The sequence below is a fragment of the Schistocerca piceifrons genome, chromosome 2 (genome assembly GCF_021461385.2).
Source record: "Schistocerca piceifrons isolate TAMUIC-IGC-003096 chromosome 2, iqSchPice1.1, whole genome shotgun sequence".
Taxonomy (NCBI): Eukaryota; Metazoa; Arthropoda; class Insecta; order Orthoptera; family Acrididae; genus Schistocerca; species Schistocerca piceifrons.
The window spans coordinates 181307690-181325174 of NC_060139.1; the positions used below are offsets into that span (position 1 = coordinate 181307690).

General features: G+C 37.9%; 1 protein-coding gene across 6 annotated transcripts in view; it reads right to left on the reverse strand.

Moving 5' to 3' along the window:
• The window catches only part of LOC124776406 (ubiquitin carboxyl-terminal hydrolase 45), a 168732-nt gene that overhangs the window by 57473 nt on the left and 93774 nt on the right, over positions 1 to 17485 (reverse strand). For all 6 annotated transcript variants that reach the window (XM_047251386.1, XM_047251389.1, XM_047251385.1 and 3 more), the window contains exons 9-12: positions 10069 to 10311; positions 7140 to 7356; positions 4037 to 4291; positions 2202 to 2837 (exon numbers count right to left, since the gene is read on the reverse strand). In XM_047251386.1, coding sequence (XP_047107342.1) covers positions 2202 to 2837; positions 4037 to 4291; positions 7140 to 7356; positions 10069 to 10311 — 1351 coding nt within the window. The remainder of the gene's footprint in view (positions 1 to 2201; positions 2838 to 4036; positions 4292 to 7139; positions 7357 to 10068; positions 10312 to 17485) is intronic.

The window sequence follows — 17485 nt, forward strand, 5'->3', positions numbered from 1 at the left end:
TACCTGGTGCACAAGAACTACTACTAAACCATTCCCAAGATATGGTACTAACCACACAAAATGTGGGTTACAGAAAGTTGAGTTTTATAAATAATGTATAACTGCCTTAGGCTGTTTGGTGTAACATATCACTCTGGCAGAGTGACGTGTAGCTCTATGCCTACCTAGCCAACGAATGAGGGTCACGATAGTTGAAACCATATAATAGTTTAGTGGTTAAGGATGGAAAGCTGTTTGTGGGGTTTTGTCGCCTGTTTTGCACATTAAGCTTATATGGCTGCACGCCACAGACAGCAATCACAGTTTTTCCCACAAGCTGTGGCGCCTATGCGGGGTTTTTGTAATCTCTGTGAAACGACATGCTGGTTTGGAGCAGCGTGGTGCGCCACTGAGTAACGAGTACATCATGACAATGCAATACAATGCCAAAGCCAGCAGACAGAAGAGGCCTAGAGATCTGTCAAAAATTTCATTCATGTAACGTAATGAGTAAATGTATGATAAACTGTACGTATGAGCATTGGTTCCCTGTTACCTAAAGTTGAAATACAATAAGTGATAGCATGTTGAGATTCAATGTAAGCTTGTGTGTGCTGCACAGTCAACAGTCCACAAATGAAAGTTATTGGTCAGGCACAGCAGGCAGAATTGAAAATAACAACAAAGTTAAATCTGAACACACAAATATTTTTAGTGGAATTTTGCAACTGTTATTCTAATTTATTTTTGAATATTTGAACATTTTGACCACAGTTATACTGCAAAAATGCAGTTAAAACCATACAAACTGTATGAAGCGAAGAACATTTTCACACACTGTCTTAAAATTCATCATTGATATATTGAAATTAGGTACCATAATTTAAGATATGTCAAAACATATTACACTGCCTGGCAATCTCATGACTACCTTGCTTTCACTGTAAAATCTCTAGATTGTCATCTGTATAAAAGAACATAGAACTACAAACTATTAATGAGAACATAAAATAGCTTACATCATGAATCACTTGCATTAAGGGAGCGCTATTACTACCACAGAAACTGTAATACCATCAGGCAATTGAAACACCCAGATTAATTCACATTATTGCAGCATGTAAAATATGAACTACTTCCATATCAGTGATGATATTTAAATGTGCATTGTGAAAGTGGGTACTCTTCAATGTATGAGGAGGACAAATGTGACAACAAATACATATACAAGAGTACAACAATTAGTTAGTTATACAAAAAATGAAAACCAAACACATGGGTATCTTAGGTAGATGAAACACTGCAGTGTGTGGTAACACTTGGTTACCACCTCTATCACACCAGCACCTCGCTGTCCGTTAATTCAGCAGGATGCGAGACGTTGGCCCATCACATATTAATTCAACTAGCCCACTCTGTCGTATGTTGGCTGAGCTGACAGTCAGGTACCAAGATCGATGGGCACCAGCCACACACACTGACAAAGAATATGGCGATTCAGAACTTCCTCAGTCTCACTTCCGCTTGAACTAGCTACCTCTAGATACAGTGCAACTGCACAAGAATACAACGGCAATCTTGGCGATAGAAGCAAGTTAGTAACATAAATAGCTCTCAAATTACTAAGAATAACTGCTTGGGCTGTGTAGGGGACAGAGTGCTGTAATCACACACACACACACACACACACACACACACACACACACCCTTAAAAATGGATATATGCCCTAATGCTAAATGAAAAAGTGCTAACTTTTTGTGAGGGGTAGAAACCCAAGCAGCTGTTGCTGTGTGTGTGTGTGTGTGTGTGTGTGTGTGTGTGTGTGTGTGTGTAAGACGAGGCAGGGAGGGAGGGATACAGTTTTCTTATGGAACTTCTAGCAGTATTATCAAGAGTTAAGGGAGGAAAACAGCAAAGAATAATGATACATTACTCCCATTTTCAAATGGATGAGTCCATGAGTGTAAGTTACATGATACCCAAACAAAAATGAGGGCATTTTATTAAGCATATCACACAAATAGCAAATATGTAAGCATGAATCTTGCGAAACTAAGCTCAATACCCATCCTCAAATGTGCTAATAAAAAATCAATGTTATATTTGAATATACAGTCTTCTTGGAGATAAAATCATACTTCAAAAATAAGGCTACACCAACAATAATTAAGTTAACAGCCAATGTGATTGACTCATGAGTCAATCTTGCTATTGAACTCACCTTTGTTGTGCCTCTGGGTGCAGTTCACACAGCCCACTTTGTTGTTACCAGTCATCAGCTCAATTGCAGTAAACTGGTTCAAGCAGGAGAGCACTGAACACTCTCCCTCTGCACACTGATACCGTGGTGCAAGAGTTCGATTTTTGGTATCATATTCATCTGTTCCCTCAGGTGATGGAGGTGATAGGATGGGAGATGGTGTACAGCTTGTTACACCATTCAGAACAGCACCTGTCTCATCACCAGCTGCACCACCAGGGCTCAAAGACAGAGTGCCAATTCCACTGCAGATGTCCACAACAGGTGTCTCTTCTCCGACTGACTGGTTGGGTGTGGGTACCATGTCATCTGCCTCACGGAATCCAAAGCGAGAGAATGGCCTATCCTCCAGATCAGCAAAGTCAGCCAAACCCATATCCGGCACGGGGCTGCCACATGCAACTTCCACACTGACATCAGAGGAGGCAGGACTGGGTGCTCCTGTTGGTGAAGATGCAGGTGGTGGAGGCAGAGGGATTATCTGTGGCAGTGAGAGTGTCAGCTCAGACCGCCCCGGGAGTGACAGTGTCGGTGAAGGTGAGTGTGGTGGTGGTGGAGGAAGTGGTATGATGGACAACGGGTCTGCTTCTCTTGCACCTACGAACAGAAAATGTATTAACCAGAAAATATTTACTTCTTTTAAAACATTTACGCCTTTTAAAACCTAGGTCTTTATAACTTCAACTTAACTTTGGTGCAAATTTTGCAAAAGCAACAATCACACAGCTCATTACCAACTGCTTAAGCTTTTTTCTGACATTACTACTAGTTTATTGTGCATGTTACTGTCTGAAGACTGGTTTTCTGCAACTCTTCACATGGCTTATGTTTACGTATCTTCATATCGGCATAATACATACAAATACATCCACTGGAATGTGCTCACTGTGCCCAAGCCTTGCTCTCTATTACCAAATCAAATATTCCTTGATGCTCCGGGATATACCCTGTTGACGTAGCCCTTCATTTATTAAGTTGTGTCACAAAGCCATTTTCTACTCATTTCTATTCGTTACCTTTTAATTAGTCATCCAATAAACCTATCTGTGGCATTCTTACGTAACAGCATATTTCAAATGGTCCTACTTTCCTACTGATTTTACTGTTTATCATTCACTTTTCACAGCATAAGTTGCTCTCTAGACAATTACTTTTAAAGAAGACCCCCCCTAATGTTTAAATTAATACTGAATAGGAACTTATCTCTTTTTCAGAAACCATTTTCTTGGTATTGCTAGGCTACATTTTATAATGTTTCTACTTAGGCCACTGTCTGTTATTTTACTGCTCAAAGAACAAAACGAAGTGTCTTATTTCCTTATCTCATTCTCTCAGTATCGCCAGATTTAATTCAACTACATTTCATTACTCTTGTTTTACTTTTATCCTATACTTTTACTAGAACCTATTCTCAAGACACTACACATTCAATTCAACTGATTATCTATGACCTTTGCTATCTCTGACAGAATTTCATTGGTAAATGTAAAAGTTTTTATTGCTTTATTTTAAACTTTAATCCTTTTCTCAAATTTCTTTATGGTTTCTTTGCTGCCTGCTCTACGTACAGATGGAGGATGGGCTACAAAGCTATCCCATTCCTTTCTCATCCAATCCTACAAAAATACTCTTAAAATATTCCTGCACAACCTCCAAAATTTCTCAAGTCTGGGCTCACCCTGTATAATAGCAAATACAACCTACAGGATCAACAACACAAAACCACCAAAACAGCACATAAATCTGCTTATATGAAAACAAAAATTGCTCACAGTGATTGCATTCAGAATACTCACAAGCGGTTGGAGACCCAGGGCTGGCTAATGCTGAATCACCATTGTTGAGCAATGGCCCCACCACAATGTGCTCATCGTCATTGTAATCAGCATACTCATCACAGAGCAGTGGAGCACCCAAAATTGGGCTTGAACATCCTGAGTCCTCCCGACCCACATCTGCCTTCTCTGAGCTGTAGCCAGACTCTCCATTCTGCCCTGGTGCCAGTGTTGCTTCTTGCTCCAAGTTATCTTCTACATCAGCATCACTGTGCTCTGCATATCAAACAGACCAACATTTATTTACACCTTATTTCTAATGGCCTTACTGCAACCAAGTTTGTACTAACACTCAACTAAACAAATTATCAAACAACAAACCATTTTCTGCAATTATTTTGCCACTGATAAAGAGTATTATATACAAATAAGTTGTCTGAATTACCAAATTCCCCATACTCACATCCAGTATCAACATCAACACCACACAAGTTCTCTCAAGTTAGCTTTTTCAGTAGGGAAAATATGTATGTATTTGATTTGTGTGTCCACAAATAGTTCATAAAAATCTCAATTCCTTGTTAAGTATCCTCATCAGTGTTCCACAGATGTAATTCGGAGATCAGGCAATGTTTGTGTAAAAAATTAAAAATCTGTACCAGAATACTTTTTTTTAAGGAATATTATATAAAACCTTTTAGAACTGCCACTAATATGATTCCAATCAAAAGTTTGCAACTAAAGTAAATATGGAGAAGTTCACTTCACATTGCATATATTTCTGATCATGTCTGATGTACAACTTTTTATTCTGAAGCAATTTTAACACAGTTTTATTTGATATACTCATTGTTTACTTGGAAATTGACCTAATGATCAAATTTTGGGTAAATGTAAATAAAACACATATTGCACAGCAAATGGTGATGCAGTGTAGAGGAACAGAACAATATTGACTAAAATGATGCCCTCTGGCTTTTGAAATTTCATGAAGGTTGAGATAGGAAAAAAATTATTTGTATTTATTCCATAATGTAGTACCATTCAAAGTTTTTGTTTCCATATCGTAATACTAGTCAAAGCTTTTATTCACTACAAATGTGGTGCACAAAAGAAACATTTTCCAGAAAGTGGTACTCCAATCTTTTTTTTAAATTATTTCTATATAAAATCTCTACAGAAGCTATGGGAAAATGTCTAAAATCAACTTGAGATTGGTGAAGGCTGAGTCATCATCACAATCTGGTTATTGTTCTACTGTATGTTCTAGCAATGACTAGAAGTAATTCAGAGGAGTGTTGCCATAAACTATCATCAGTATTCTTCAAATTAGCTTCAGCCTGCTTCCAAAATGCAGAAATCTACCCCAATAAAAATATACTTCTTCAATTCAAAGAACTGTAAGAACTTATATATACTGACATGTTTCTGCAGGGCTATTCAGCTAAATAAGGAAAGGAGTTTCACTAGCTTAACACTAAAATACTGAGTTATAAGAGACAGAATGGCTGTCCAGTACTTACATTCATGACGTGAAATTCCAAATACTGCCGACAGATGCACTTAAAAGTAGAAAAAAATATTCCTTGCTATTGGAACTTTTTAATTCCCTGCCTCTAGAAGAAAAGTGAGGATGGTTGGGACAGCTGGATATAAGTGACAGTCACTTTGACACCATACTGATGGGGATTCACCTGTTTTGTCTTTCTTCGTCCTCATAAAGATGCTGAAGAAGGTGTAAAGGACAGCAGGAAGTCAAAGACATTACAATGATAAGCACTGTGCTGGTTTCATCATCAATCCAGAGATGATAGAAGGTATCGAGTTAAATGTAAAGACAGAAAAGGAAGAGAAATTATAGTGGCATGAATAATACAACTAGGGACTAGGAGGAAATTGGAAAACCCAGTGTGTGTGTGCCTGTGTGTGTGTGTGTGTGTGTGTGTGTGTGTGAGAGAGAGAGAGAGAGAGAGAGAGAGAGAGAGAGAGAGAGAGAGAGAGAGAGGGGGGGGGGGGGGAGGGGAAGGTAATGGAACCCAAAAGTTAGTTTTACATAGGTCTCTCCCACACTATAATTGAGCTGGCAAAAGCTAATGCCTGACAGTTGCAGTGGGCTGGGCATGGCATAGCTTAACCAACAACATAATGTGATTTTGTAAGCAACTCTATGGCAATGCCGCATGTTGTCACAGCTCTGTAGATAACAATTATTTTTACCTGCAGCCATTTTTGCTTCACACCTGAAAGCTGGCAACAGCACAGCAAGCTGTCAAGGATCTTCTTTCTCTGTCTCGACTGTAGCCTATCCTGTGCAAACCCTCCATCCTGCACACACTTCCTGGCATTATCCAACTGACAATTCTTTGATGCTTTAGAATGTATTGCATCAACCAATTGCGTCTTTTAGTAAAGTTGTGTCCTAAATTTTTTTCTCCCAATCTGATTAAGTAATTGAGTCAGTAATGCAATCTTTCATCGGGTAAAAAGTTGGAGGGGGGGGGGGGGGGGTGATAAAAGCCTATAGCATGACATACTGCACCATACCCTGCGAGAAATATTTCCACATTTTCTAAACTACAAAAGCAGTTGATAACAGTTGGTTCAAAATTATTCACATAATTAACACTATTAATTATTGACGTATTATCTTCATACACATTTAGGTCTGTTGTAATTTGTCTAGATCAACACTGACCAGAATGGAAAATCTATTATTTTAATGAAGCAGATTTTGTACCAAATATTCAAAATTACTTCAACTGGTCAATTTCACAGCCTTAGTTACTCTCCCTTTATTGCACGGAACTATATTCTTCAGAGGTCCTTCTGGCATACCCAGGTATCTCTGTAATTAACCAATCATTTAGCAAAGGTAAGCTCTGTAATGCAAAGGAAAGGAATTTAAGGTCTTATGTCCCAGCAATAACATAGTCACTAGAGATGGAGTACATATGTGGACTGTACAACGATCGAACAGTTTTGGTTGAGGCTGAAGTTGTTTCTTTAAATAACAGAAAAATTGTTTTTGAATGGTCAGCCAAAGATTTGGGTGCCACTCTTCCCAAAGGCAGGTCTAGTGGACTGAACCACTGTGCACCTCTCTCACTACCTTAAAACAGCTTACCTGACTCTCCGGAATTCCTTTTGCTGTTTGTTTCCTCTGCTATTGTTGGTTCAGCTTTGTGTGGATCAGCATTAAATCCTTTCTTTATTTTTCTGGCTTTACGTTGCATTCTTCGTTCTTTTTTCAGCTGATGTTTTGAAGGGTGATCGTCTGTAGAATTCCCACCGAAATCAAATGATTCCATGCTGTTCTTTTTTCTCACTGCTGGCGGCTGAGGCTACAAATGACAATCACAAATATTCTTAGCACTCCTATATATCACAGAATCAGCTAATGATCTATTCACTTAATGGGGACAGGCTCCTTTCATTACTGTCAGGTAACTTGACAATTTTTTTGACACAGAATTACAGTATCACTACACTTTTTTTTCCCTTTTTTACAGGAATCTACCAACTGTGCTAGTTAGGTATACATGTTAAGACTCCCCCACTTGTTCCATGCACCTAGTGTACAAATGAGATGAGAAATGAAACTAACCATCGAAAACTACTAGAAATATTTGAATGAAGTAAATAAATGTCATCAAAATTAAGTGATGGCACCCCAGAAGTTGATCATTTATCCAAAGAAACCAAATTTATAACAAACATTGCACTCATTGATCAACATGACGACTACTTCCCAGAGTTAAAGCGAACAATGTCAGAAACTTCTGTTGCATCCCTATTATGAGGTTATCGGATGGGCAAAAAGAAACAGTTCATTGTTGTAATGTACTTGCTGTAAAAATAGGCATACTTCTTTTAATTAAAACACCATATACAGTTAACAAAACCAATTAGAGGAAGTCGTCATATTTGAAATTTATATAAAGAGCATTACGTAGTATATACATATAGTAATTTTTTTCTTTTGATCTTCATTTGCAACGAAGTTTGATGAATGTAACCCAACCCCACACATGCTGCTTATTAATATGATCATCTACAGAGGAGGATTATCATTATCTGCCAAGACCTTTAATTCACAAGGGAGATGGTCAAATATTTTTATGGCTGCACATTTTGTTCCTTTTTGTGCGAGAATAACATTAAGTTGTGAATAGTGAAGGATATTTTTCTTAGTGGAGGATATTTTTCTTTCTAGTGTTATATTTATGAATAATTTATTATTTTCAAATACTGCCTGATTCTTCACAACAAACTTCTTGAGACAGTAAATGCATTGCGAGACTTGTTAGCATTACTAATTTTTTTAACAGTTGCTTACATGAAGACTGAGGATGTATACCATTAGCATCCTTAAAAATGTTTCTGTGCAATGAATGCTTATTCTATTGTGGAACTGCCCCACATAATTATCCTCTATGACATCAATGAATGGAAGTATGCAAAGTAAGCGAACTTTCTAATGCCTTCGTCATCAAAATCAGAAATTACTTGTAGAGCAAATGTCGCAGAGCTTGAGCATTTGAGAATATATGTAATATATGATTTCCAAGTCAAGTTCTGATATGCACAACCAGGAACTTCGAACAGCCAGTTTTACGCACTTAATTTCCCCTATGTTATATTGTTATTGATGGTGACACATCTTTCCTTATACAGAACTGAATGATCTGTTTTTCCTAAGTTCCGCGACAGACTGTTCACTGACAACTAATCAATAACATCTTTGAATATTTTATTTATTGCTCATTCTGTTGTTGAAGCTCTGTTGGGCTAGAGTTTGATGGTTGCATAATCAGTAAAGAGTACAGTTTCTGCTTTATCAGTGTAAGATGGAAGGTTATTTATAGACAGCAACTAGAACTGAAACTTGTGGAATGCCAATGATAAGTTTTGAGAAGGACAAAACAATAGACAGTCTATGAGACATTCTGAGTGGCTAACTTGGACAGAACTGCTTATGAGGTCTAAGCCTCTATTTGGGGCATGCCCAATACTGTCGCGGGAGTACGACTGAGAATATGCTACTAACGATATAAATGTCATTCTTGAAAACAGAAAACAGTTTATCACGCAAAAAAGAGAGTGATTTGTTCACCTGAGTGAATCTACGTGATGACAGACTGAACCATGTTAACGATCTCAATTATGCATAAAATTAACATTATTCTATCTGCTTCTGCAATGACTGAGAACTACAATTTTTGTCATGACCGGTCATACAGAAATTAATGAGCTAAGTATGCTAACAAATGACAGTGTGAATCTACTAAACTACAGTTAAGGTAGTAATACACAGTGAAAGTATTAAGGAATTTTCAGAAAAAGCGTTTTGTTTTGTTACACAAGTTCTACTCCAAAATAGGGCAATTGTCTTGACAGCTACATCAAATATGTGCACATCCCACACATTTGAAAGGTTAATTTTGGAACTGGATATAACAACTGACACTGTAAAAAATGAATACGCTAGCAACGAGTGAACTGCCTATGAATCCCATACATTAGTCTAACTTGTTTACCATGCACAACAGTAGCATTGAATAAGTTCCTGATTTCACAGCAACGGAAGATGGTCCAGTGATGCAAGTTTGGCTGACAACACCTGTGCAAGTCACAGTATAGAACAAGGAGTTTGTTACTAGAGACTGCTGGGAGAAGAGAGAAACTGATTATGTTAGTTACAGAAAGAGAGATTGCTGAGAAAAAGAGAAACTAATAATGTTTGTTGTATAAAAGTTAGTGAGACTGGGAGTTATGGTAGGCAAGGTAATTCCATGTTACGTTCACTGTTAGAAATCCAGTTTAAATTTGCAAACAGAGGTGTAGGTGATACCATATGTGAATGTTAATTCATAGCTGCACTCCCCTCACACCCAAAGTGCTATTTAACTATTGTCCTACAAGCAAAAGACTGTTTCACAAATAATCAGGACAGTTCCAATTATGAATACCAACATATGTCTAGGAATCTTTCTTCAATACACTGTTAAGTAGTACAATTCAATGTGTGGTCACACAAATAGCCACAGACTCACCTTATCGCTATTAATGGGCAGACTGAGATCGAGAAAGCTCTCAATCCGTTGAGAGTGGTGGAGACAGTCCTGGCACTCCAGGGTGCTCACCAGATGCCCCTTGAACACCTGTTCTGGATGCAGCACTAGCTCCTGTGCTTGCATGCCATACACTTTTGCTTTCTTCTTCACCTCCTCATCCACTGATGCTGGATCTGTTTTTGGTGACAGTCCTAATTTTGCCATGATAGTCTTCTGATAGCGCTGTGGAAAAAGTACTGATATATCAAACTTCCAAAGCTGATTTGTTTTAAACTAAATTAGAAAAATAGCTCACCCCTTACACTGATGTGACAGAAGTCATGGGATATTTCCCAATATCATGTAGCATCTCCTTTCTACCAGCGCAGCACAACAACTCAATGTGGCACGGACTCACCAAGTCATTGGAAATCCCCTGCAGAAATATTGAGCCATGCTGTCCCTACAGCTGTCCTTAATTGTGAAATTGTTGCCAGTACAAGATGTCATGCATGAACTGACATCTCAATTATAAGTCATCTAGGATCCAACTGATACAGTCACGAGCCCAGTAAAGGCACTGCAGGCAATGTCGTGCTGTTAGCAAAGGCACTCATGTCGGTTGTCTGCTGCTATAGCCCCTAATGCCCAGTTTCCCCACGCTTTCCTAAAAACAAATACATTTGTCGTATGTCCCACACTGATTTCAGCAGTTATTTCACGTAGTGTTGCTTGTCTGTTAGCAGTGGTAAATCCACACAACCACCTCTGTACTTCATTGTTAAGTGAAGACCATTGGCCTCTGCGTTATCTGTGGTGAGAGGTAATGCCTGAAATTTGGTACTCTCGGCACACTCTTGACACTGTGGACCTCAGAATATTTAATTCCCTCTCAGAAATAGAATGTCCCATGCATCTAGCTCAAACTACCACTCTGCATTCAAAGTCTGTTAATTACCATTGTCCAGCCAAAATCATTCTGGAAATTCTGACATGACTCACCTGAGTATAAATGACAGCTCTGCCAATGCATGCCCTTTTAAACCTTGTCACACAATACTACAGCCACCTGTATATGTGCACTTCACTATCCCCTGGCTTTTATCACCTCAGTGTACAATGACTGACTCAAAGGGAGTATCAAGAGCATTCCTACTAAAAAACTTAATTTTCTCCATCTTGTTTGAACCTCAGTTGTGTGTCTTGCTCTTACTAGACAAAATGTCCTAAGATATTTTCACCTTATTTAAAATCTGTCCACAAATCAGTCATTTATCCAGTCATTCATTAATCACAATGGTATGTTAACAGTTCAAAGAGAGAAGGCGGAAATAGTGAGTTCCTTCTTTTGAAATTGTTTCCCCGCAGAAGATCATACTAAGGTTCCTTCTTTCGACTACCACATAAGAACTACAATGACACATGCAGAAAAGTAATTGTTACAACCAGAAATTAAATGGAACTGTTTGAATGAACAAATGGTACAGAGCCTAATGAGATACCAGTTTGATTCTTCATAGATAGGGACTGGAAAAATTCGTTTCAACAATAACACGACGAATAACGCAAATTTGGTGGTGATTTTTAAGGAAATAATGTGAATTCATCAGTTTTTTAAGGAAGAAACGCTAATTCAGCATTTTTTAAGGAAGTAATGCAAATCAGCGTTTTTCAACAAAATTTGTGTGTTTCCAGGTAAGAAGTGTCGTAAATCTAATGATGTTAGTGACATATTTAATGCTGAAATGTTCCATGTTCAACCGTCGCACTACTTTTTGCATTCATTGCCGTCACTGTGTCCTTTTGACTACCAACTTTTGCGAGCACATACAAACGACTACTGTATGAATTTTGATTATTTATTTCTTTTGTAGTGTAAGTGTCACAGCATGCCGTTTCCAAGTAATGGCACAATGAGAATATATCACAAACACATCATCCTGCTCATCAAATGCAGTTAATAATGCAGCAACGATATATGGCTTGAAGAAATGTGATCATTGACACTTCAGACAATAGCCGAAAAGAGTAAGCCATAACGTGATGGATATTTTCGTGGTTTATGATATGAATGGATGTAGGTTTGCATGCTAGTACGTATTTTTTTCCATCATAGCATTATCAACAAGGTCTGGGTCTTTGTTATGAATGTATTCAGAAGGAGGTGGGTGTGAACACTACCAACACCGTCTTCAGCTTATGACTCTACCATTTTTTACAGTAAAAGTAAAGGAAAAATCAAAAAGTGTAATGAAAGTATGTTCTGCAATAAATGATGTTAACATTTCCTTCTGATTAGAGATCGAAGTATGAAATAAATATTTGGGCTTTTATTTCCGTATATATGATAAGTTCCGAATGGTTGGTGTGGCAGGTATCTTACAGGACAGCACCAATTTCTCCTATGGAAACAAGCAGCTATATAAAATTCATCTTTTAGGATTTTCAGCACACTGGATTAATACCATGACAGCAACTTGAGTTAACCAGTTTGATGTAGAAAACAGCCAAAGTTGCAAAATTCAGTTACTTTTGTTTAATTGATGACCAGTTTCACGTATCAGAGCCCATTCTCAAATCAGTCAAACAAATAAAAAGGTGTACTCTGCGATAGCATGCAAACCACGTTAATATTGTACATGCTTGTGTTTCAGCCATTAGTCAAGTTTACAAGCACCATTCATTGGCAGGACAACTGTTTTGCATATGCTCGCTGCCAACCCTCGCGAATAAACAAAATTGTGCCTATACCAATTGCATTGTGGTTTCCAAAGCTGAGTGCAAATTTTTCTGCATGTATTAACTTACCGAAATTTCAATTAATATCAATATGCTTATTTTCAAATTTTGTTGAAATAAGATTCGTTTAAGCATTTACCAGACAGCTTGCCACGCATGGGCAGAGTTGAAATCTGTATATAAGTGGTGCCTACTCGCACTTTTGGTTACTTGGAGTGTGGCTGTCTCATGTATAAGCAGTGAGATAAAGCAGCCAGAATCTACCCAGAAAAATTTTTCTGACACTGCCAAGCTGCCAGATTCGGGCATGTGCATAGCTTTCCGAGTTAGAGTAGGGGTACACTTCACTCGACTCGTGATTTGTTTGTGACACATTTTTCGATCATTTCAAAGCTATTGCAGTCCCCTGTTCAGATACTAATTTTTACCATCTGCTTTTTTTTCCATTGTATTCTTATTCTAGACTCGGCAATGAACGCATGTGTTCTGTGAAAATGCCGAAGCCTGCAGTCACCGCTGACGAAAGGGTGTGAGAATTTAAAATCAATTGTTTGTATGTTCCCGATACGTTAACAGTGTTTTATAAAATCTGCAATATCACAGTTTCATGGGAGCGTAAAGATTCTATAGAGAAACATGTGCAGACCAGAAAACATAAGAGCAACAAGCTGAAGCAGACCAGTTTGCCAATAAAGTAGCAGTCTACAATTAGCAGCAGCTTTGAAACTGCAAAAAAAGAAGAAGAGCGATTGTGAATATCTGGTCGAAAGGACGGTGGAAACATTTTTGAAGGCCAACATTCCACTCCACAAACTGGAGAACGAAAGTTTCGACAGTGGATGAACGAGTTCATGAAGGTGAGCAGTGAGTGAGCAGTGGTGTTACTTTTTTATTTATATTGTGGCTACCCGCCTGCCTCAAAATTATTTTGGTGAATATTCACTTTATGTGTACTCCCAATCAGTTCAAAATTGAAGTCTGTGCCTCTCATCTTTGATAAACATTTGTATCTTATTTTAGGGACAAACCACTAACTGTTAAAAAAAATAATAATGTTCAGTCTGCAACTGTAAGTTCTAATTACCACATCTGGAGGTATTGAAACAGTGTGTCCCACTCCTTCACACTTATAATAAATGAATGTATTGTAGGGCTGTCAGGAACATACCTAACCTCAGCACTACATATCCTGAAATTTTCACCAAAATCTAATTAGTGAATCTTAAATAATGGTATTAATTTAAGCATAAGATCTAATTGTTACAAATCCACAACAACTTCTTGGTACCTTTAACTTGCTTGGGTTACTGTTTGTAGGCCATTGTTCTAATAACCTGGTGTTCCAATTACTCCGGTTCCCCCTATTTTGCTCTTTGTACAGTATCACATTATTTTAAAGGTTCAGATAACTAACAGACTGTTCTTTTTAGGTGCTGGTAACATCCCATTTTGTAAAGCAAAGAGATACTATTTGCCTACAATACAACAGCAAAGGAAACATGGGGTAATGGAACAACTAGCAGAGAAAGATGATATATTAGCCGACGAGACCACTGACGGAAGAGGCCGTTGTGTTTTGCTGTTTTGTTGAGAACTATTGAATCTTGGAATGAGCAGAAATTTTTGTGGCAAGTGTGAAAGATTTCAATGCAGCGAACTCGACACAATGTGCTCGTGCTATTTTGGGGCTCTTGAAACATATAATATACAGTACGATAATGTTAAGGCAGTAGTGAGTGACAGTGCTAGGTAGATGAACAAATGTGTCGACTCCTCGAAAACAATAATAGGTGATAATTTAATCCATGTTCAATGCTGGGCACGTAAAATCAATCTAATTGCTAAAATTTATTCCAAGGAACTTAGTATGTTAAATACTACAATCCCTTATTTAAAGAGTGCTTTTTTTAAACACCGGAAAGAGGAAACATTTATATTTGCAGTTTCTTCAAGAGAAAAACAGAAATCCAAAGATTTTTCCTCTTCCAGTTTTAACATGAAGGAACTCTTGGCTCTCTACAGCCACTTACATAGCAAAATATTTTGAGATAATGATTGAATTCTTCCACAGTGATGATACGCAAGAGCTGTCGAATGCAGGCATTGAGTATATTATTTCACTGTCAGATAATGATGTAACTAAGATTCTTGAAGAGGCCATGTTTGTTAAAGAACATGCCAGAGACTTGATGAGCATGGCTGTCTTCTTAGCGACCTCAAAGCATCCAACTTCACATGAACTTTGAATAAAGTTGAAGCACCTTTAAGTATGCTTCAGTATTGTGGAAAAAGGAATATTTGGCAATGAAAACAGTGAGATTTTAAAAACGATAAAGAGGAGAGTGCTTGAGGCAGAAATTAAGGGGGGGAATGAAGTGAACTGGACCGCACCTCCAAACAAGATTGTCGACTCTCATGGCCACAGAGCCAAGTAAATCAGTTTTCAAAGCCTTGGATTCTTGTTTTGATCCAAGGACAATAATTCTCAATCCTATTAACTCCGAAGTGGCCAGGATCTTGCAATCTGTACCTGGAATGACTGTTCTTAGTACTGCACATACTCTGAAGGGGTATCAATCTCTACGGAATTTTATTCATAACCAAATGTCAATGTAGTCGGGACATGTTGACATAGTGAAATGTCTGCAGGCAACTGCAGTCGACAATCAGCAATTTGAAACAATCAGCAATTTGCAGCTGCAGGAATGAAAGCTGTTTGGTTGCAGTATTTAAAATATATGTATCAACTCCACACCATTCTGGCCAAGCACAGCAACAGTATATAAATGTTAAAAATTTAAATAATATTCTTTGTTGAAGACACTTTATTGATGATGCGTTTCACGCTTCTAGCGCCATCTTCAGGTCATTCTTGAGCCTCCGAGACTGGCTTCTGTGGTCTTCACAGCTCAAGAACGATATGACGAAGTGTGAAACATGTCATAAATAAAAATCTGCAGCATACTGTTATTTTCATTTTTACATTTGGTATTTGTTTTTAAATAATTATTTGTGTCAAAATTTTTTGTTAAAATAATTTTTCTCTACTTTTGTCTCATGTTTGGCCCACCCTATCTTAGGAATAGTTCCATTTTCAACATAACGCTGAAAAATGGTTAAATATGACAAAAATATATAATTGATAATAGGAAGAGCTTGCCAGAAAATAACACTGTGCAAAAAATAACACCGATTTTGGCCATAACGTAACACCGATTTTTTCCTGTCCCTATTCATAGATATACAAAAGGATTTTCTTGCATTCTAACAGCAATTTTATAACAGTCTGTTAGAGGAACAAAGCACTTATAGCAACATGAAGATGTGAAGACCATTCCTGTTTTAAAGAAGTGTCATCAGACAGATGCGTGTGACTACAGCCTCAAACACTGACATCAGTAAGAATAAGTTACCACAGTTTATTAACTTATTTGAGGCTAGAAAGCCCCCAACAAATTGATACAAATTTCAAAAACAGCAATTCTATGAAACTTAGCCCACTCTGTTCATCCATGAGATCTAGAAGTCAATGAACCCTGTGTCACACTCAGTGATAGATGTGCTGACCAAAAGCAAATTTGTGTCTGTTGTTTTCATGGCACAGAGCACAAATGTCTTGTTCACTGAGCAGCAGAGAACTTTAATGTCTCTTGGTGGTAATCTATGTCATCAGTCATTTGCTGAGTATATTCCAATCCCCAGTTTTTACCTTCTATAGCTCGCTTTAGTACCATGTTAGTTATCACCTAATTTCTTAACAGACAGCCTGTCATCCTGTCCCTTGCCAGTGCATTCCACATATTCCTTTCCTCACCACTCCCAGAGAGAATCACCTCATTCCTCACCCACCACTCCATCTAATTTTCAACATTCTTCTGTAGCAGCTCAAAAGCTTTCATCTCTTCTGGTCCGGGTTTCAGTGTCTGGGTTTCACTATCATACAATGCTGTGCTCGAAATGTACATTCTCACGAAGCTCTTCCTTCAGTTAAGGCCTATGTTTGATACTAGTAGACTTATCTTGGCCATGAATGCCCTTTTTGCCAGTGCTACCTATTTTCTTATGTTCTCCTTGGTCTGTCCATCATGAGTTATTTTGTTGCCTAGAGAGCAGAATTCCTAACATTGTCTATTTCATGATCCCCAATTCTTTTGTTAAATTTGTTGCTGTTCTAATTTCTGCTACTTCTCATTCCTTTCATCTCTTTACGATTTACTCTCAATCTGCATGTCCTGTAATTATTCTTCACTCTCACTCAGGATAGCAATGCCATCAACAAATCTTATCAGTGATATAATTTCACTGAATTTTAATCAGACTCTTGAGCCTCTTTCCCCTCCCCCTATCATTGCTTTTCGATGTATAGATTGAACAGTAGAGGCAAAAGATGACAGCCCTGTCTTACACCCTTTTTAATCCAGCTCTTCGTTTTTGGTCATCCAGTCTTATTGTTCCCTCTTGGTTCTTGTACATATTGTACATGTTTCCCCTTTCCCTATAGCTTTCTCTATTTTCCTCAGAATTTTGAATGTTTTGTATTATTTTAAATTCTCAAACACTTTTTTCAGGTTGACAAATTCTACAAACATGTCTTTATTTTTCCACAGTCTTGCTTCCATTATGCAGTACATCAGGAATACCTCTCTACCTTTTCCACTGCCAAGTCTTTTCGTCATCT